The sequence below is a fragment of the Haliotis rubra genome, unplaced genomic scaffold (genome assembly GCF_003918875.1).
Source record: "Haliotis rubra isolate DU_JTF1 unplaced genomic scaffold, ASM391887v1 Scf183, whole genome shotgun sequence".
Taxonomy (NCBI): domain Eukaryota; kingdom Metazoa; phylum Mollusca; class Gastropoda; order Lepetellida; family Haliotidae; genus Haliotis; species Haliotis rubra.
In genome coordinates this window covers 1,390,691-1,408,205 of record NW_025765814.1, presented here as the reverse complement: position 1 = coordinate 1,408,205, position 17,515 = coordinate 1,390,691, and the positions used below count along the sequence as shown (strand labels likewise).

At 44.8% G+C, this 17,515-nt stretch overlaps 1 protein-coding gene across 1 annotated transcript in view; it reads left to right on the top strand.

Annotated features, from left to right (window-relative positions):
- LOC124273711 (spectrin beta chain, non-erythrocytic 2-like) overlaps nt 1–17,515 on the top strand; it is a 155,466-nt gene that overhangs the window by 96,731 nt on the left and 41,220 nt on the right. The window contains 11 exon segments of the mRNA XM_046708997.1: nt 3,033–3,119; nt 3,687–3,752; nt 4,053–4,183; nt 4,568–4,627; nt 4,898–5,024; nt 5,778–5,842; nt 8,155–8,170; nt 8,172–8,237; nt 15,416–15,493; nt 15,616–15,743; nt 17,046–17,283. Coding sequence (XP_046564953.1) covers nt 3,033–3,119; nt 3,687–3,752; nt 4,053–4,183; nt 4,568–4,627; nt 4,898–5,024; nt 5,778–5,842; nt 8,155–8,170; nt 8,172–8,237; nt 15,416–15,493; nt 15,616–15,743; nt 17,046–17,283 — 1,062 coding nt within the window.

Here is a 17,515-nt window from a genome sequence, read left to right as displayed (position 1 = left end):
ACCGTTGCCATGAATATTATAATCCGGACTGAAATGATGACTGTTGTTTTGATGTCTGTTTAGGCTTGACTATTGACAGTTAAAAAATTCAGATGTGATAAGAGAATGTTGTTTTTTTTCATTCAAGTAGGTGTGTTTAATCAATAATGTTCAGCGTTATGTAAACATTCACGTCTTCACGTCATCAAGAATTCCATGGTTGTGCTCAGGTTAATAATGTTGTAACTGGCGAGACTTGCGAAATTCAGTGCGGATCGTAATAAAAAGTGATTATTGTACATGCATGGCCGGGGGGTACATCAGCCATTCATGGATTGAAAAATATAGTATTGTTTACAGAGAATTACTACCACCAAAACATAAAGGGAATAGTTTACTGAGGTATCTTGCAAGCAAAGAATTGATTTTGTCTTCAGGTAAGAAGTGACTTAAAAAAGCAAAAACGACAACACGACGATATTAAGTAAGTGAAACTGAACAGGTGTATGACAGAGTCAATGGCTAATTAGTTGAATGGATATAAAAAGGAAAATGGAGATATCATTTTCGAAAATAGGCAATTGTTAATGCTAATGTTATACAAATCAGATGATGATAAGTGGCCCAACAAAGCATCTTTTGAATGACTGGAATCACAATTACTGGGATTATACGTTAGTCAGGTCTATCTAAAGACATTGCTAACAGAAAGGATTGGAAAGAAGCTTGCAGATTTCTTGTCACTGGCTTCAAACTCACAATGCTTTCAGTAAGTGTTTCGTCATGGATGGCCCAGTCATCTGAAGTAGGGCAGTTCAGTGTGCAGAGTTGCTTCCCTTTAGCACACCAGGAACCTGGATTTAATCCAGGTTCACCCCCATGATGTTCACTTGTTTGTCAGCTCCATAACCGTGCTTGTGGGTCTCACCACATATACTATTCACACTTGGCTAAGGATCACAAAATTTCACCACCTTACTTAAATATAGATTTATAATTTGAAAATGTATTCATTTTAAACGGGATAAATAGTTATATACTAACCCCTCTTTAGGCAAACAGCCACATTAATCTAACCTTGCCACATTAATCTAACCTTGCACTTGATTCATCAGTAACCATAAACATGGTTTTCATGGCACCAATCAACCATTTTGCAAATCATGGAACGAGTCAGTGACAAGTACACAACACCTGTCAATAGCAGGTATGAGATCCACAAGATGCAGTGACATACTGAAACATAGGTTCTTTGCTTACAATAAGCTTAGATATTTAAATCAAATTAGACCCCACATCATAGTTTTCTGTTGGATCAATGATTTGATCCTTAGCAAAGTATGCAAAGTATGAATAGTATAGTAGCACCTGAGGTTATAACCATCTGAGACCTTCAACACTTCAGGCATTCCTGAGGTGACACCAACCTGAGATGCATGTTTATAACTGTGAAACTATATGAAGCAGCATGAAACCCAGTCCACTCACTCACCCAATTCAGTACATGTATATAATACAGAATATAATCCAAACCTACTCAAATGATGAACAATCAGAATCCTGTCTGTGGTTGATTAGGTTTTAGGGCACTGAGGCTGTTAAAGCAATCAATGGTCATGGATTGCTGTTGAATAAATTATGGAATATAAATGTGTTTGCCATTATAATTCTGCTCTGGGATCACAGCAGATATTGTTTGCTGCTTGTTGAAGGTCATACCTGAAACATGGCTGCATCCTCTGCACAACCAAATGTACAATGAATCTGAGTGAGTGAGTGAGTGTAGTTTTACCCGCACTCAGCAATACTCCAGCCATATGGCAGCGGTCTGTAAATATCGAGTGGACCAGACAATCCAGTGATCAATAGCATGAGCATCGATTTGCGTAATTGGGAACCGATGACATGTGTCAACCAAGCCAGCGAGCCTGACCTCCCGATCCCGTTAGTCGCCTCTTACGACAAGCATGAGTTACTGAAGGTTCATTCTAACGGGTTCAATGAGTCTGATGTTTTATTAATGAGGTCATTGTGTTGTAGATGATCATGACACCAAACCCAAAGGTCCATGTACTTCCAATCTTTCTGGATTTTGTCCCCTGCCGTGATATTGCCGGAATATTGCTAAAAGCAGCGTAAAACCATACTCACTCACTCACTCACTCTCTCCAAACTTGAAAAAAACCCAATAATTATATTTAATTTCTTACTCACTTACTGGATCGTAACTGTTTATATGAGGTATGTCAAATGATATGTTAGGTCTTTTGCTCTTCTACATTATGACTGTATTGTTTCAGAACTAGGATCAGGAAGCGTGAAATAATTGTATTATGTGGTGGAGCTGCACTTGAACTCAATACCTCTTATTATATGACAGTCATTCTGTGTGTTATTTGTATGGAAACACAAGTCTGTTCTGTTTGGAAATATTTTTGAGTAATATTTTGACTGTAGTACCTGGGGCAGTGGCTAGCCTAGTGGTTAAAGTGGTCACTCATCAGCCGAAGACCGGGTTCGATTCCCTTTTGGGTACAGTGTGTGAAGGCTATTTCTGGTGTTATTGTGATATTGCTGGAATATTGCTAAAAACTGCGTTAAACTAGACTCACTCACTCACTCACCGTAGTACCTGACAGTAAATTTACTTGAGACAAGTGACATGACTTTTTATGATATCAACCTTATTGAGGACTTTCTGACCCATTTCCAAATTCAGAAATGTCTTTGGGACGTTTTGAATGACAGTAAGAGTCATGGAAAGTGAACCGACTCAAACCCTGAACACTGGGAAACGTGTTTGGTACACACAGACACTCCAATAGAGGGAATTAGAAGGAACATCTGGTATTAGTACGGCTATGTGTTTTCGTCAAATTTTTATTGATCAAGAATTCTACCAAATTATAAAAATGATAGAAATTCCATGACTGTCTGTACATAAAGCGATCCGAAAAAATGCATTACGCCCATGAATTTTGGATGTATGAGATGAATACTTGAAAGCTTATATGAAAAGTGTTTTTATACTGAATTTTTGTTTTCGATGACAGGCCCGAAGGATCAGTCTAGAGGATGCAATCAAACTGTTCACCTTCTACTGGGAATGTGACGAGTTCCAGGTCTGGATGAAGGAGAAGGTAACACTTTCTGTGCTTCTTCTCGTAGTCTTTCAATAGCGTACAGTGTGTATGTGGATGGACATGTTGCTTGTGTTGTGGTGTCCAGTACACATTTCTTAACATCCTTCATATTCAAATGAAATTTTCAATTTTGGTTGCATGGTCAATTGTGTGATGTGATCATTATGTTCATTCGTGTTCATTCAGGATTTGGGTAACACCAATCAGTGGGCTACCATGCTCATTCAGGATTTGGGTAACACCAATCAGTGGGCCATGCTCATTCAGGATTTGGGTAACACCAATCAGTGGGCCATGCTCATTCAGGATTTGGGTAACACCAATCAGTGGGCCATGCTCATTCAGGATTTGGGTAACACCAATCAGTGGGCCATGCTCATTCAGGATTTGGGTAACACCAATCAATGCATGTTAGCTACCCTGTGTTTAAACATATCAGGTCCTGCATCGAGTTTGGCAGAACATCCCACTGATTCACGGCTAGTGATAGATCTCCTGTATTGGGCAGCTCCCTTGGTGATCCAGATGTAGATGACCTCTGACGGTATGCATGTTTTATTCCAGGAAGGAGTACTGAAATCCAGGGAGAGCCTGGCTGACAACATGGATGCTGTCAGGAAGAAGTTTGAGGTAGGTTCAGCCTAACTGTGTTTCTGTGTCTCTCTCAATCTTGTGGCAAGGATCATTCCTGTCAGAAATGTGCTCCTCTAAGGCAGTTTCTCTGCCGAGAATCTGGAAACCAAAAAGTTACAATCAGGGCTCTTTTGTTACTACAAGAAAACTATTATTGTTGTTTTACCATGATTAAGTTTATCCAAGGCATCCTGAAGGACAGAAAACATGAGAGTAGTCTTTATAAGTATTATTATTGTTCTCTGTTACAGTTTTGATGAAAGTAATAATGATCTGTTTCTCAACATTTGTGACTAGAACTTGCTGACAAGTCTGGCTGCCAACAAGGGTCGGCTGGACAACATCAATGTCCTGGCAGAAGACATTATAAAGTCTGGCAGCAGTCAGTCAGATCAAGTCAAACGTCGCCAGAAGGAGATCAATGACAGGTAAATAATGGTAATTTATAAAACAAAGGATTAAAACCTCTTAGTAGAGGTATGGATGAAATACAGGTTACCCTTTTAAAGCCATCAAAATTAGTTTTCAGTTACATGAGATTCGGATTAGAATTGGTCTTCAGCATCTCAAGGTTGTAAGAGGCAACTTACTGGATCTAGTGGTCAGACTTGCCGACTTTGTTGAAACATGTCATTGTATCCCAAATGTATAGATCGATGATCATGCTGTTGATCACTTGTTTGTCTGGTCCAGATTCAATTATTTAGAGACATATATATGTCAGTTGGGAATGAATTTGAAAACTTTTAATGCTTATTTAATGGTGTCAATATCACTTTATATTATAGATAGTACAATGTATTGTGTTGCAGTTGGGCTAACCTGAACAAGCTGAAGCTGGACAAGGAACGCTCACTAGAGGGCGCCTCAAGGTAATAGTTCAGGCATAACTGTGACATTTGTTCAGAAACAACTATCGCTGCACTAATGAGCTTTTCGGGCCCTCGGGGCGAGAGGGTCTTATGGTACTGGTGCTGCTGCTGATGTATGTGAAAACAATCGCTAACACGTGTGCTGCTGACAAATTATGGTTTAAGATTTGTGTTTGTATGGCCCATCTGGTAGTCTATGTGCAGTCTCTCCCATGCCACTTAAGGAATAATCCACAATCACCTTGCATGTATTTCCTTGTCTGCTTTTAGCATTGAACTGTTCAAGTCAACATGTGATGAGCTGTCTGAGTGGATCAAGGACAAGAACAATGCTCTGATGACTGACGATGTGGGCAAGGATCTCAAGGGAATCGGGGCCCTTCAGCGACGACATGCTGTGAGTGGCTATGTTCTTCATTCCGAAACTGAAAGGGGCGGTGGGGTAGTTTACTGGTTAAAGCGTTAATTCGTCATGCCGAAGACTCGCATTTGATTCTTTACATGGGTACAATATGTGAAGCTCATTTCTGGTGTCGCCCACCACAATTATGCTGGAATATTGCTAAAAGTAGCGTAAAACCAATACTCACTCACTCACTCACTCCAAAATTAAAAAACAATAATTATTTTCTGTGTATGGTATGTTTACCATTCACCAACCATGTACAGCTTGTTTTGCTATGTCTTCATAATGCCTTCAATGTCGTGGGGTCAACTTATGATGTTTGTGACAGACGGGCAGTGGGGTAGCCTAGAGGTCAAAACTTTGTTGATCAATCTACACTTATACTATCTATTGCTCTTGCGGGTGGCGCAGCAAAGATCACGAACCAGTCAAGAATTCTGGGATATCATCCAGGTACTCACGGGAGAAAAACAACAAAAGCAACAACCAGTCAACGGAAATTGTTCTGGATCAGTGCCCCTTTAAAGCATTCGCTCATCACGCCGCAAACCTGGGTTCAATTCCCCACATGGGTTAAATGTCTGAAGCCCATTTCTGGTGTCCCCCTCTGTGATAGTGCTGTAATATTGCTAAAACCATATAAAAACTAAACTCTCTCACTCACTGTCACAGACTGTAAGACAACCTCAGTATGGTCTATAATGGTTAAAGATAGCTGATTTGAGATGGTTGTCTTTGTTTTAGAATGTGGAGAGAGAACTTGTTCCAATGGAGGAGAAGATGAAGAGGATGAACTACCTGGGAGACTCGTGAGTGTCTACATCTGTGTTATGGCGGCAGGAGGTGACGTGGGAGGGTGTCAAATACGTCTGTGTTAACATGGTCCAAGGGCTTAATGATGGATGGTGTCGAGCACAAATGTGTTAATGATGTCATGGAGAACAACATGGTGTCAAGTACATACATGTGGTAATGAGGAGAACATCTCTCCCCAGCTGTCTGTGTATGTCATCAGCTTGCACATGTTAGAACAGATTGACAGCCTTCTAGGTCGCATATAATCCCACATGACCAACTAGTGCAAACATTAAAAAAAACACGTACAAAAACATAACATAAAACCAAGCAAAACAAGTACCAACCAAACCGTCCTACAGTTCTTCCAAATTTCTGGCAAATTTCCAAATTACAAATCCATACAGATCTCATTATGCAACTGTGACGTCCCCTTCAGGTTGCCATATCTTTGGTTCAAATAAGCTATTTTTCGATCAAACACTAAATGGCCTAGCAGACCCGTGTGTAAAAAAGCATTATAACGAAAAGCATTTGTTAAAGCTCCAAATCATCATCAGACGACGGCTCATTTATTTATCATCACAATCGGCAACATCATCTTGAACTGGACCCGGTCTCCATATTGACATAACAGATCAAGGCACTAGTTCAAATGCATATTGGCATGAGATAATAAATAGTGAATGAAACAAATCCATTACAGTAGTCGTGACCAGTTTGTTCAAAGTTTGTGCAGACAAAATAGATTTCAATGATTATATTGTCAACCAATTACATGTCATACCAAAAGTGATTATTCCTTTTCTGTTTACCTGATCAATTAATTGGATTAATTGTATGTTGTCATGGAAATATATCTCTGCTGCTATGGCAGTATGGGGCCACGCGTGGGCAGATCAGTATGTCAGATTAATTATTGGTTTCAACAATATATTGCAAATTAGTGCAAAACTCATTTGGACAAACCATTCCAAATTGAGCCAACTCAGTGGGTGCCGTAATTAGTGTTGAATAAACCTATCAGATCAGCATTACCTGGCTGAAGGTATTAAGACAATCAATGATGCTATATGATATTTCATCATCACTAAATTGACACTATTAATTAACCTATAAATCCATCATGGGCGTCGATCAGCAGTAGTCCGAGATTTAACCATTTTGCAATGTTTGCCATGACGCAGAAAACCTGCGTATTTGACGCACACAAATTATCTCAAATACGCTGTGAATGTAGAAGCTTGCGTCATTGTTGACGCAATGCTGCTGGGCCCTTAGTTCAGATAATCTAATTTAAGTTTAAGTTTGAGTACATATTGAAATTTGTTGTTGTTTAAAACTACTTAGTGTAATGTCTGGTAGTCTGGTCTGCTCAGTGCTCATTAAATACCTGACCTTGTTTTCTCTCATTAAACAATCACAGTTGATGTCTTGATGAAAGTTCCAAACTGAACTTGATTCCCAAAAACATATCAATGACTACCTCTCACGACACACAAGAGTCATAATGACTCATAAAATGTTTATGCCTAGGAGAAACACTGAGTTTGGACGTGTGATATATGTATCTTTATGGACATTAGCGTGCCTGTAAAATAACATTTTAGTTTTCGAGACAATATCGTACCAAAATTAAGTTTTGAGATATAGTGAACATACATTAAAATATGTACATAAATTATTACGACATTGTAAATGATGAATGCGTTGATAAGTGAAAGCTATGTGTCTGAACTTAAGACTGTGCAAAAAAAAACAGATTAAAAAATATTTTGTTAGAATGTCAAACACGATGATACACTGCCCAGCTTAACGAGGGAGATATCATCTGTAGGTAGTTGTTTAGCACTGTTTGCACAATTTGCAATACATATGTGATAGGAGTTGAAAAGTTCTGATTGGATTGTTTAAAAAATTGCATTATGATTGATGGTTTCAGTAATTGCAATTAGTTGTAAATGCTCCTTCTAAAGTCTATTTTGAAACCTACTGCATCGATGATCAAGGATTAGAACAACCTCAGTGTAGAGTTACTTCTGTTTGGTTTAAGTGGAAATGGCGATGAAAAATGGACAATGTACATATTTGGGAAAATTGTATTTGTTTCTTTTACATTGATAAATGTAGCTATCAAGCCTGAAAGTCATTTTACTACTGTCAGAATAGTGAAATATCCCCAGTGGACGCCCCTATCTCACTGGAATAAGAATTTTGTTTGTTGACACAAAGCATGTCATGGACAGTGTTATTACCAACCAGTAAGATGGCCAGTGTTATTACCATCCAATATGATGGCCAGTGTGTAATGCCTGTGTGTTTTCAGTGTGAAGTCCTCCTACCCCCGATGAGAGCGGCTACGTGGACCAGCGTCAACAAGAACTGGAGAAACTCTGGAAGGGGCTCAAGGTAGGCCAGCTACTACTGTTCACAGTTGTCATGTCTCATAGAGCTGCAGTTCAATTGGAGGTCTCATGATTCTGCATTTTAGCCTAAGCTTGAACGAAGCTACTTTTTGTCCTCATTACAGTGAATTTATATGCAAAGTTGTTAACAAGTATTCTTAAGAGATACCTTAAACCCAAAGTTAAGATTCTTTTTTATATATTCCTCCTTGGGGTACTTATAAGCATTTAAATGTCCATTTAAAATCCCTACGACAGTTGTAACAATGTTTTGAATAAAATATTTACAAAACAAAAACTACGTTTTGTCTTGTGAGACCACCCTTACAGGGCCCTCTGGCCCCATACAGCCAAGAGCAGGTAACTCCAGACCGTAACCTCGTACCTCACTTTCCATGCTGTCGTTGTACCGACAAGACGTGGGTCCATACCAGAAGGTTTTTCCTTGCGACTATAGAGAAATGAGTGTTTCAGAAACTGCAACTGTATGTATGGTTCTCTTTTTTCCTGCATGGGCTTAATTGGAGGTTTTTCGTTCATTGGTTTCCCATGTGGTTTTCAATGTTACAGGTGGTTTTAGTGATTTTTTATTTGTATCTTTGTACGTGTAGGGCGTATGTCAACTGCTCGCATTTTCTATATTACGCTAAAAAAACCGTAATTGTTAGTTATGCTGCAGTGTGTACTAGGTCAACTGCATGCTACGTTGTCGCATTAGTTGTGTCGCCCATGCGTCTGTTTACATGTATTTGTATGTGGGTATAGGGTAGATTGCTGCACAGGTTTTTACTTTGTTGCAGTTTAAACCCTGTACTTCCTGCCTTTGCTGCAATCCCTGCACGGGATTCCACCGGAGGTCTGCCTACGCCTGTTCAGTGCAGAAGGAACATGAGGAAGAGGGTGTGCGGCATGTGCCATGTTCTCGCCCCAAACCATTCGGGTCGAGGGCGATAGACACGCTTGTTTTACAGCAACCTGCTTCGGCGGGGGTGATCTCTGGGCGCAGGATCCCCGGTCCAAGCGCTCCCATAGTAGGAAAAGGGGTCCACGGGAGCCGCTTCCCACGCTGCGAGCCGGCTCCCAAGAAAGCTAAGGCTACCAAGGCGGCTTCGCCACGCGACTCATGCCCCTTCGGGCGTCTCCTCCTGCTTCCATCTCTGTACCCACCACCCCCTCTTGATTCAGCACCTGTGCAAAATGTTCCTGTTGATCTCCTTAACCATTTTTTCCAGGAGCAGATGTCGCCAGTCAAGTCCCTGATTGATACGGCGTTAGCAGGGTTCCGTAAGGAGCTCAGCTACCGGTCGCCGGGGCGGAGCTGACACATCTGGGGTTGCTGCGCCCGAGCTTCGCTCGAGAACGCGCCTCCCGGGCGGCTTGATCCTGGCTTCGCCGTGGCGATAGCATGCCCTCGGCGCCTGCTGGCGACCTGGCTTTACGCCGGGCTGTCACAGGTGCCTGGTGCCGGCGAGACAGGGTTGCCCCCTGTCATCGCCTCTGGTGTGTCCCGACTGGTGGTCGCCTAGGCACCGACCAGTTCGGGATACTCGGCGCCTGGCAGCCAGTCTGGGCTGCCCGGAAGCCTGTTATGCAGGTTCCTCTCGGGCTACTTTCGGCGACCTGGCGCTGGTTCCTCCCGGCAGGGTGATGTTTTTCCCCTGGCTCCCTCTGGACCTTATTACTTTGTCTGGTCTCTGCCTCTGGCGTCTCCTCGGCGTTCTCTCAGGAGTCTGAGATGATGACGGCCGAGGATTCTGCCGAGGTCGATATGGAGGAGGAGGAAGGGACGGAGGAACCGGAGGCGGGAGTACCGTACTCCTTTGCCTCGTCCCTGCGGCAGGTTCGGGATAAGATCGCCGAAGTCCTGCCGCAGGTGGCTGTTCCCGCCCGGCACCCACCCGCTGGAGTTTCGCTCCCGGGGGCGTTCGCCGCGACCTAACCGGGTCGCAGAGGCTCAGCTTCGCGATTCTCCCATCACTGGTCAGTGAAGTGGTGAATCCGCTCCTTGCTGGTACTCGCTCGCGCTTTGATTTGCCTGACGTGGGCAGGCGGTACCAGTTAGGTGAGGAGACGCTCTTCGAACCACCAGTGGTGGACGAGTGCGTATTTGCCTCGGTTACATTAGGAGGGTCGTCTTCGTCTTCCCTGGCCTCGGCCAGGCAGGGCAGGCGCCTCCCCCCTTTCCGCTAGTACATCACTACCGCTGAAGTCTGCCTACCGGTCATTTGAAGAATGTTACCGGTTCGCGGCTCAGCAGCTTAAAGTGGCCGTCCATTCAGCCTACCTGTCTGCATTGCAGGGACAGCTGGTGGCCCACAGCGCTGGCGGTGCCGATTCATCGGAGTCGGTGCTCGCGCGGCAACTAACGGATGTACACTCACATCTGGCTCGGGACAGCATTAGGTGCTGTGCCAGCCAGATGATGGGTGCAGTCATGGGCTTGCGCCGCCTGTGGCTGTCTGTGGCACGGTATTCGCCGGCCACACAGCAAGCTCTACTTTCATTGCCCTATACCATGGGATCTTCCCTGTTCCCTGGGGCATTGCAGGTGGTTAGGGAGGCCGCGGAGGCTGTCTCTACTTTTAAGGACTCAAAGCCTTTGTTGGAGCAGCCCTCCGCTCCTCGCCATCGGCCCTCCCCGCTTGCATCCGCTTACCCTTCGGCTCCGGCGAAGGATGTTGTTAAGTGGGCTGCCCCTTTGCAGTCCAAGCGAGCAGGCGATCGAAGGAGAGGCAGGGCAGGCCTGGGCGCCAGCGCAGCAGTCTTCGGGGCAAGGGGAAGCCAGCCCGCTTCCCACTGATTCATGCCCCAGAGCCCTTGTTGCCCCCACTCACGCTAAGCCGAGACTTGCCGACGGTGGGGGTGCACTGCCCTTGCCACACGCCCCTGTCGGCGTCGGCTGTCCCCTATTCCTCCGGGAGGGAGGCAGCCACCTCAAATCCCTGGGTCCTGTCCACGCCAGGGATGGCCATTTGCCACAGTGGAGGCGCGATCCTCCGTCCTTCTCCGGGTTCGCACACGCCTGTACCGACCTCCCGCTGCAAAGGCGGAAGTCCTCCGCGCCGAGGTTCAGTCTTTACTGACCAAGGCAGCCATCGAGGTGGTTCCTGTGAGTCAGCGAGAAGAGGGTTTTATTCCACCTACTTCCTCGTGACCAAGAAGGACGGAGGGTTCAGACCCATTCTGAATCTCAGAGGGCTGAACAAATTACTGGAGGTGCCGTCTTTCAGGATGGAGACACTCAGGTCAGTGATCTCCTCCGCCGAGACAGGGGATTGGCTTACGCCAATCGACATCTCAAAGACGATACCTCCATGTTCCAATGCACTCAATTCAAGAAGTACCTCGGTTCTCCTTCGACGTGGACGTGCTACCAGTTTCACAAGTGCTCCCCTTCGCATCTCCACGGGCGCCAAGGGTGTTCACCAAACTTATGCTAATCCCAGCTCAGTTAGCCAGGTCTCAGGGCAGGTGTTGTCACCCGCATCTGGACGATTGGCTTCTACGGGCCTTAGGGCCTCAGTTAAGCAGAGCCTCCACACTGTGCGTGCTGGATACTCTGGTGTCACTGGGCTGGATTATCAATCTCAAGAAATCAGAACTTCGTTCGACGCAGGATCTGATATTCTTGGGAGCCAGATTCAACACGGCGCTAGGTTGTTTGTTTGCTTCGACCGCATCGTCAAAGTCCGAGGGACTGTGTTACAGTTCCTCCAGTCCCCCGCTAGCGCCGGCCCGAACATGGCTTCGCTGCTCGGCAACATGGCGGCGACAGTGGACGTGGTTTACGTGGCGGCGTCTGAGGATGCGACCAATTCAGCAAGCATTAGCTCAGCTGTGGTCCCACTCGCAGGGCTACGTAGATTATGCTCATAACGCCAGAGTGGTTAATCCCTCACTTGCGATGGTGGACGGAAGTCGAATTTGTCCAGGGGATCCCCTCGACACCCGACACCTTCCCTCTCAGTTCAGACGGACGCCTCCCTCACAGGTTGGGGGTCCTGGCCGGAAGCACTCAGCCTCCGCCTCTGGTCGGAGGGGCGGGAGGTCAGCCTACACATCAATGTGTTAGAACTGAGAGCAGTCCCCAAGGTGTTCGAAAAGCTTCCGGGTGTTGGTGCAGGGCCGTGTGGTTCGTCTAGAAATGGACAATCAAACGCCATGACTTACATTCTCAAGCAAAGGCGGCACAGTGTCTCCGTCGCCCTTCAGGAGGCGTGGCAGTTTCTACTGTGGTGCGATCAGTTCAACATTCGGGTTTTGCCTGTTTATCTCCCCGGGGTAGACAACGCCCGTGCAGACGCCGCTTCACGGCGCGTATACCAGCCCCACACGCAGTGGATGCTCGACCGGGAGATATTCGGGATTATCTCCCAGTTGTTCGGGTCGTTTCCAGGTGGATCTCTGTTTGCGCCTGGGGTGACGAACCAGATTCCTGTGTTTTGCTCCCGGATTCGGATCCGGTAAGCGCGTTAGCCAACCACGCCTTTCAGCTAGATTGGACGGACAGGGTACTGTGGGCGCCTCCCCGATACCACTGATTTCCAGGGTACTGTCGCAGCTGACCGCACAACCAGCTCGGCTACTTGTGCTTCTGGCACCCCTTTGGTCGGCACAAAGCTGGTTTCCGGTAATTCTCAGGTTTCTGGCTCAGCCTCCTGTTCTATTACCTTTTCGACCGGACCTCCTATCCCAGAACGGAGCGCCCCACCAATCCCAGGATTCAGTGGGTGGCTTGGCGCTATCAGGGATCGCCTCCATGCGAAGGAATTCCTGCACCAGTTGCAGACACAATTCTGGCTTCGGCGGAGGGATTCACAAACGCTCAATATGAGGATAGATGGGCCTGTTATTCGCTGGTGTGTCAACAGGGGATTCTTGATCCCTTTTCTACAGATTTAGTCTGTGTGTTAGAATTCCTCCAGTTCGTTGGAAGCCGGTCCTAGCGGCTTCAACTGTTCGAGGATATTCTACAGCTATTTCTGCGTTTCACATTCCTGCTGACGGTGCTCTCTTGGGGCAGCACCCTCTGGTACAGCGCTTTTTAGCAGGCGTGGACAGAATCCGTCCGGTTGTCCGGCGGATTAGTCCCCCGTGGGACTTGTCAATCGTTCTTGATTGGCTGTCCGGTCCACTGTTTCACAATCTGTCGGCTCTTTCACTCCAACTGTTGACGTGGGAAGACGGGCGCTTTGTGGCGGTGACTTCAGGCAGGCGGGTTGGCGATATTCACGCAATGTCGGCCGATCCCGCGCTTACTGTTTTTCACAAAGACAGAGTTAGCATACGGCTGCCTGATACTTACCGTCCTAAGAAGGATAGTCCCTTCCATGTGACGGCGCCTATTGAGCTCCCAGCTTTCACTCAGCCTTCCCTGTCCGGTACCTCTCTACGACGTGCTCACGTCTTAGATGTCCGTAAGGCACTTAAGGCTTATATCAAACGAACAAGGGGTACCCGTAAGGGTAACCAATTGTTTTGTTGTTATGGCGGGGTTCAGGCTGGTCTTCCGGCGACCAAGCAAACCATTTCTAGGTGGCTTGTCTCTGCCATACACATGAGCTATACTCAAACAGGGCGTATCCCGCCTGTAGGGTTGAAGGCTCATTCGGTTAGGGCAGTGGCTACATCGACAGCTTACGCTGCAGCCCTGCCCATTGAGGAGATCTGCTCCGCGGCTATTTGGAGCCGTCCGAATGCACGTTCATCCGTCATTACCAACTTGACAGACTCTCCAGTGAGCGTGCTCGGTTCGGTCAGTCAGTTCTCTCCAGTGGGCATGGTTCCACCTCTCTAGCCGCATTGAGCTTTCGAGGTTTTATGGTGTGAACCGTTATCTGCCAATTTTTAACACTGGTGTTGGGTTTTACAAATCTTGTTACATTTTCCCTTGGTGATGGGTTTTATGTGGTGATGGTTTTTATTCCCATGTCTCTTGCTTTCTAACCGAGAAGCGATATAGACTAAACTGCCCTTGGAAACTTTGCTGTTCACGGCATTTTCGTTTCTGGGTTTATTATGGGACCCTTATCTTCACTTCGAGTAGATTACGGAAGGAGGGAGGGTGTGTCTCGTTCGTTGCATTAGCGAGGTTTCGCTGGACAAAATTTGCATATCGTTTACCCCTGACCCTGGCTCATGCCCCGCCTGATTGGCTTTGGTGGACACGTGACCCGGGTAAGTGTGCCTTTTCTGCTATAATTAGCTTGGGAAATTCCACTTCTTGTCGGGGTGTTTAAGCAGACAGAATGCGCTCCTGAGATCCGCCTTTAGGAGTCTGTCTTATGCTTATAAGTACCCCAAGGAGGAGGAATATATAAAGAATCGAACTAACCTGTAGAGGTTTAAGATTCTTTGCATATATTCCTCCTTGGGTATCTGCTACCACCTCCCCTCAAGATTCTGTCTGACTTCGTTCAGCATGGAAAGTGAGGTACGAGGTTACGGTCTGGAGTTACCTGCTCTTGGCTGTAGGGGGCCAGAGGGCCCTGTAAGGGTGGTCTCACAAGACAAAACGTAGTTTTTGTTTTGTAAATATTTTATTCAAAATATTGTTACAACTGTCGTAGGGATTTTAAATGGACATTTAAATGCTTATAAGTACCCCAAGGAGGAATATATGCAAAGAATCTTAAACCTCTACAGGTTAGTTAGAATTTATGTTTTTGATCTGTACAGTGTTCCTGATGTTAAGTTTTTATTTTTACTTTAACATGGTTCTGTTACTGTGGTGTGTTTTGGTGTTGTGTTCTTGTGCTGTGTTTTGGTGTTCTGTTTTGTTAATGTCTTCTGTTGTTCTGTTCTGTTTCTGTTATTTTGTCTGTGTTCCTTTGTTGTGTTAGGGGTGGTGGGGTAGCCTTGTGGTTAAAGCATTTGCTCGTCACGTCGAAGACCCGGGTTCGATTCCCCACATAGGTACAATGTGTGAATCCCATTTCTGGTGTCCCCTGCCGTGATATTGCTGGAATATTGCTAAAAGCGGTTTAAAACCATACTCACTCACTCACTTCGTTGTGTTAAGGGGTTCCTGTGCACTAATGTTGTGTTCCGGTGTTTTGTTATTGTATTCCTCTGTAATATCATTGTGTTCCTCTGTCATATCATTGTGTTCCTCTGTCATATTGTGTTCCTCTGTCATGTCATTGTGTTCCTCTGTCATATCATTGTGTTCCTGTGTTCCAGAGCAAGGCAGACAAGAGGAAGGGCCAGCTCAGCGAGGCCCAGAACCAACAGAAGTTCGGGGAAGATGCCAAGGATATTGTAAGTTCTTCCACTGTCACTCCCAAATGCCCAAGACACTCCTCTTAATTCAAAGTATGTAGTGTTTACCTTCTAGCTGAATAGCATGAGAGACTGTAATCATGGTGTGTGTTGTCTTGCAGCTGTCATGGGCCGGATCAATGCGAGCTCGTCTGGCCAGTGCCGAGATGCCTCATGATATCCAGAGTGCTGAACGCATGCTCAAGGAACATGAGGAAGTTGGTGATGACATCAAGGCCCACAAAGACAAGTATGTATAACAACAATCACACATTCCAACATTGGTCTGGTGTAGATGGACAGGGCCCATGTTTGTAGTGTTAGCTCTGTTGTAACTGTGTAACAGACTGATGACTGTTGTAAAGGGTTAAACGCTTTGTGTAAAGGGTTGTAAGGCTTTGTGAATGGGCCACATGGAGTCCTATAAGGTCTTAGGTCAAGACCATCAAGAGCACTAGATGTTCCTATGACTAGGAAAAGACACTATGGAGACAGATCGTTCTCCAAAGCCGGCCCCTGGCTCTGGAACCGTCTTCCTCGGCACATTCAGAACATTGTCAACCTCAACCAGTTTAAACGACCACTAAAAACCCACTTGTTCAACATAGCCTTCGCCTAAGCGCCTTTGAGCAATATGTTGGAACAGGCGCTATACAAATATTAACTTTATTTATTTATTATTATTATAACATGAGAACCTGACAGGGGAGATAACTCGAAACTTCACTCTTCTGACAGGATTGTTGCAGATCAGAACAGAAACATTCTTTGTCTGGGTATATCTTGGCAAATAGGATGCTATAAGAAATAAACAGAATGTTGATGTTGTCTTTTATTACCAATTAAGTCAGATACTGAAGACTTTCTCTGAAAGTAAACAGCAAGGCTTTTTTTGCATCTGTTGTATATTTCAGTAGAAAATATTACTGTTAGCAAATATACAATGACTGATATATATTTGACTTTACTTTAGGGCTGCAAGGATTCAGTTCGATTTATCAAAAATCAAATCTGACACCTTAGATTCGATGTTCGGTAACCATTGTCACTATTTCGATTCAATGTTAGAGTGTTGTTCTGTGTTTAAAAATAATTTATTTCTTTGAAAAAGGTTTACATCATTTACATTCCTGATTTCCTAGTCAAATCTTGGAAAAAAAATTCAGTGTGATGTTTCTTTTAATAAACTCTGAGAGTTAAATGAAATCTGATGTTTTTACTTGCATGAAGAATCAAATCGAAAATGATCAAATCGAGGGTCCAATATCGAAAATCGAATCAAATCAAGGTCTGGGTGAATCATTGCAGCCCTACTTGATTTTAGTATCGAACTAGTGACTGAGTTAAGGGTTTATATCCCAGATCCACATGGGTTTATCAGTAGGTTTCACTAAAGTGATAGACTTCTGTAAGTTGTTATTTTTGACTATATTTTACTGTCTGTGGCAATGTTAGGTGTGTTTTATGTATTTCTTTTGAAAACAAATCCTTCATCACAATGAGAAGATATCAGAAGCAAATTTTTAATACTAATATACATTGCCACATATAGGTTTGCCAAGTTGAGGGCTTTGGGAGCAGAAGTCCTTGCCAAGAACCCTAATGCCCAGGACGTGAAGGACCGCTTGAAGCGTCTGGATGATGAAGAGCGAGCAATTGATGAGCTTTACCGACAGCGCCAGAAACAGCTTCAAGATGCTTACAACCTTCAGGTGTTCAACAAGGAGGCAGACACCATCGATGCCACCACCAGTGGTCACGAGGCCTTCCTGGATTACAGTGACCGAGGGGTAAGGAAACCTTAGTACCACTGATATTCATGACGTCCTTGCTGGAGCTAAGAATCAAGTGTAACCCAGTGTACTTATGCCTACTTTTGATTCATATAGTACCAATATCTTTTGATAAAACTCAGTTATAACAAAAATGTTCGGTACTAATTTTACTGAAATTTTATTTAAGGATTCCATTTGTTTCAGGAAAAGTTTTTTTTGGTTTGAATAATTTAATTTTATTTGTTTT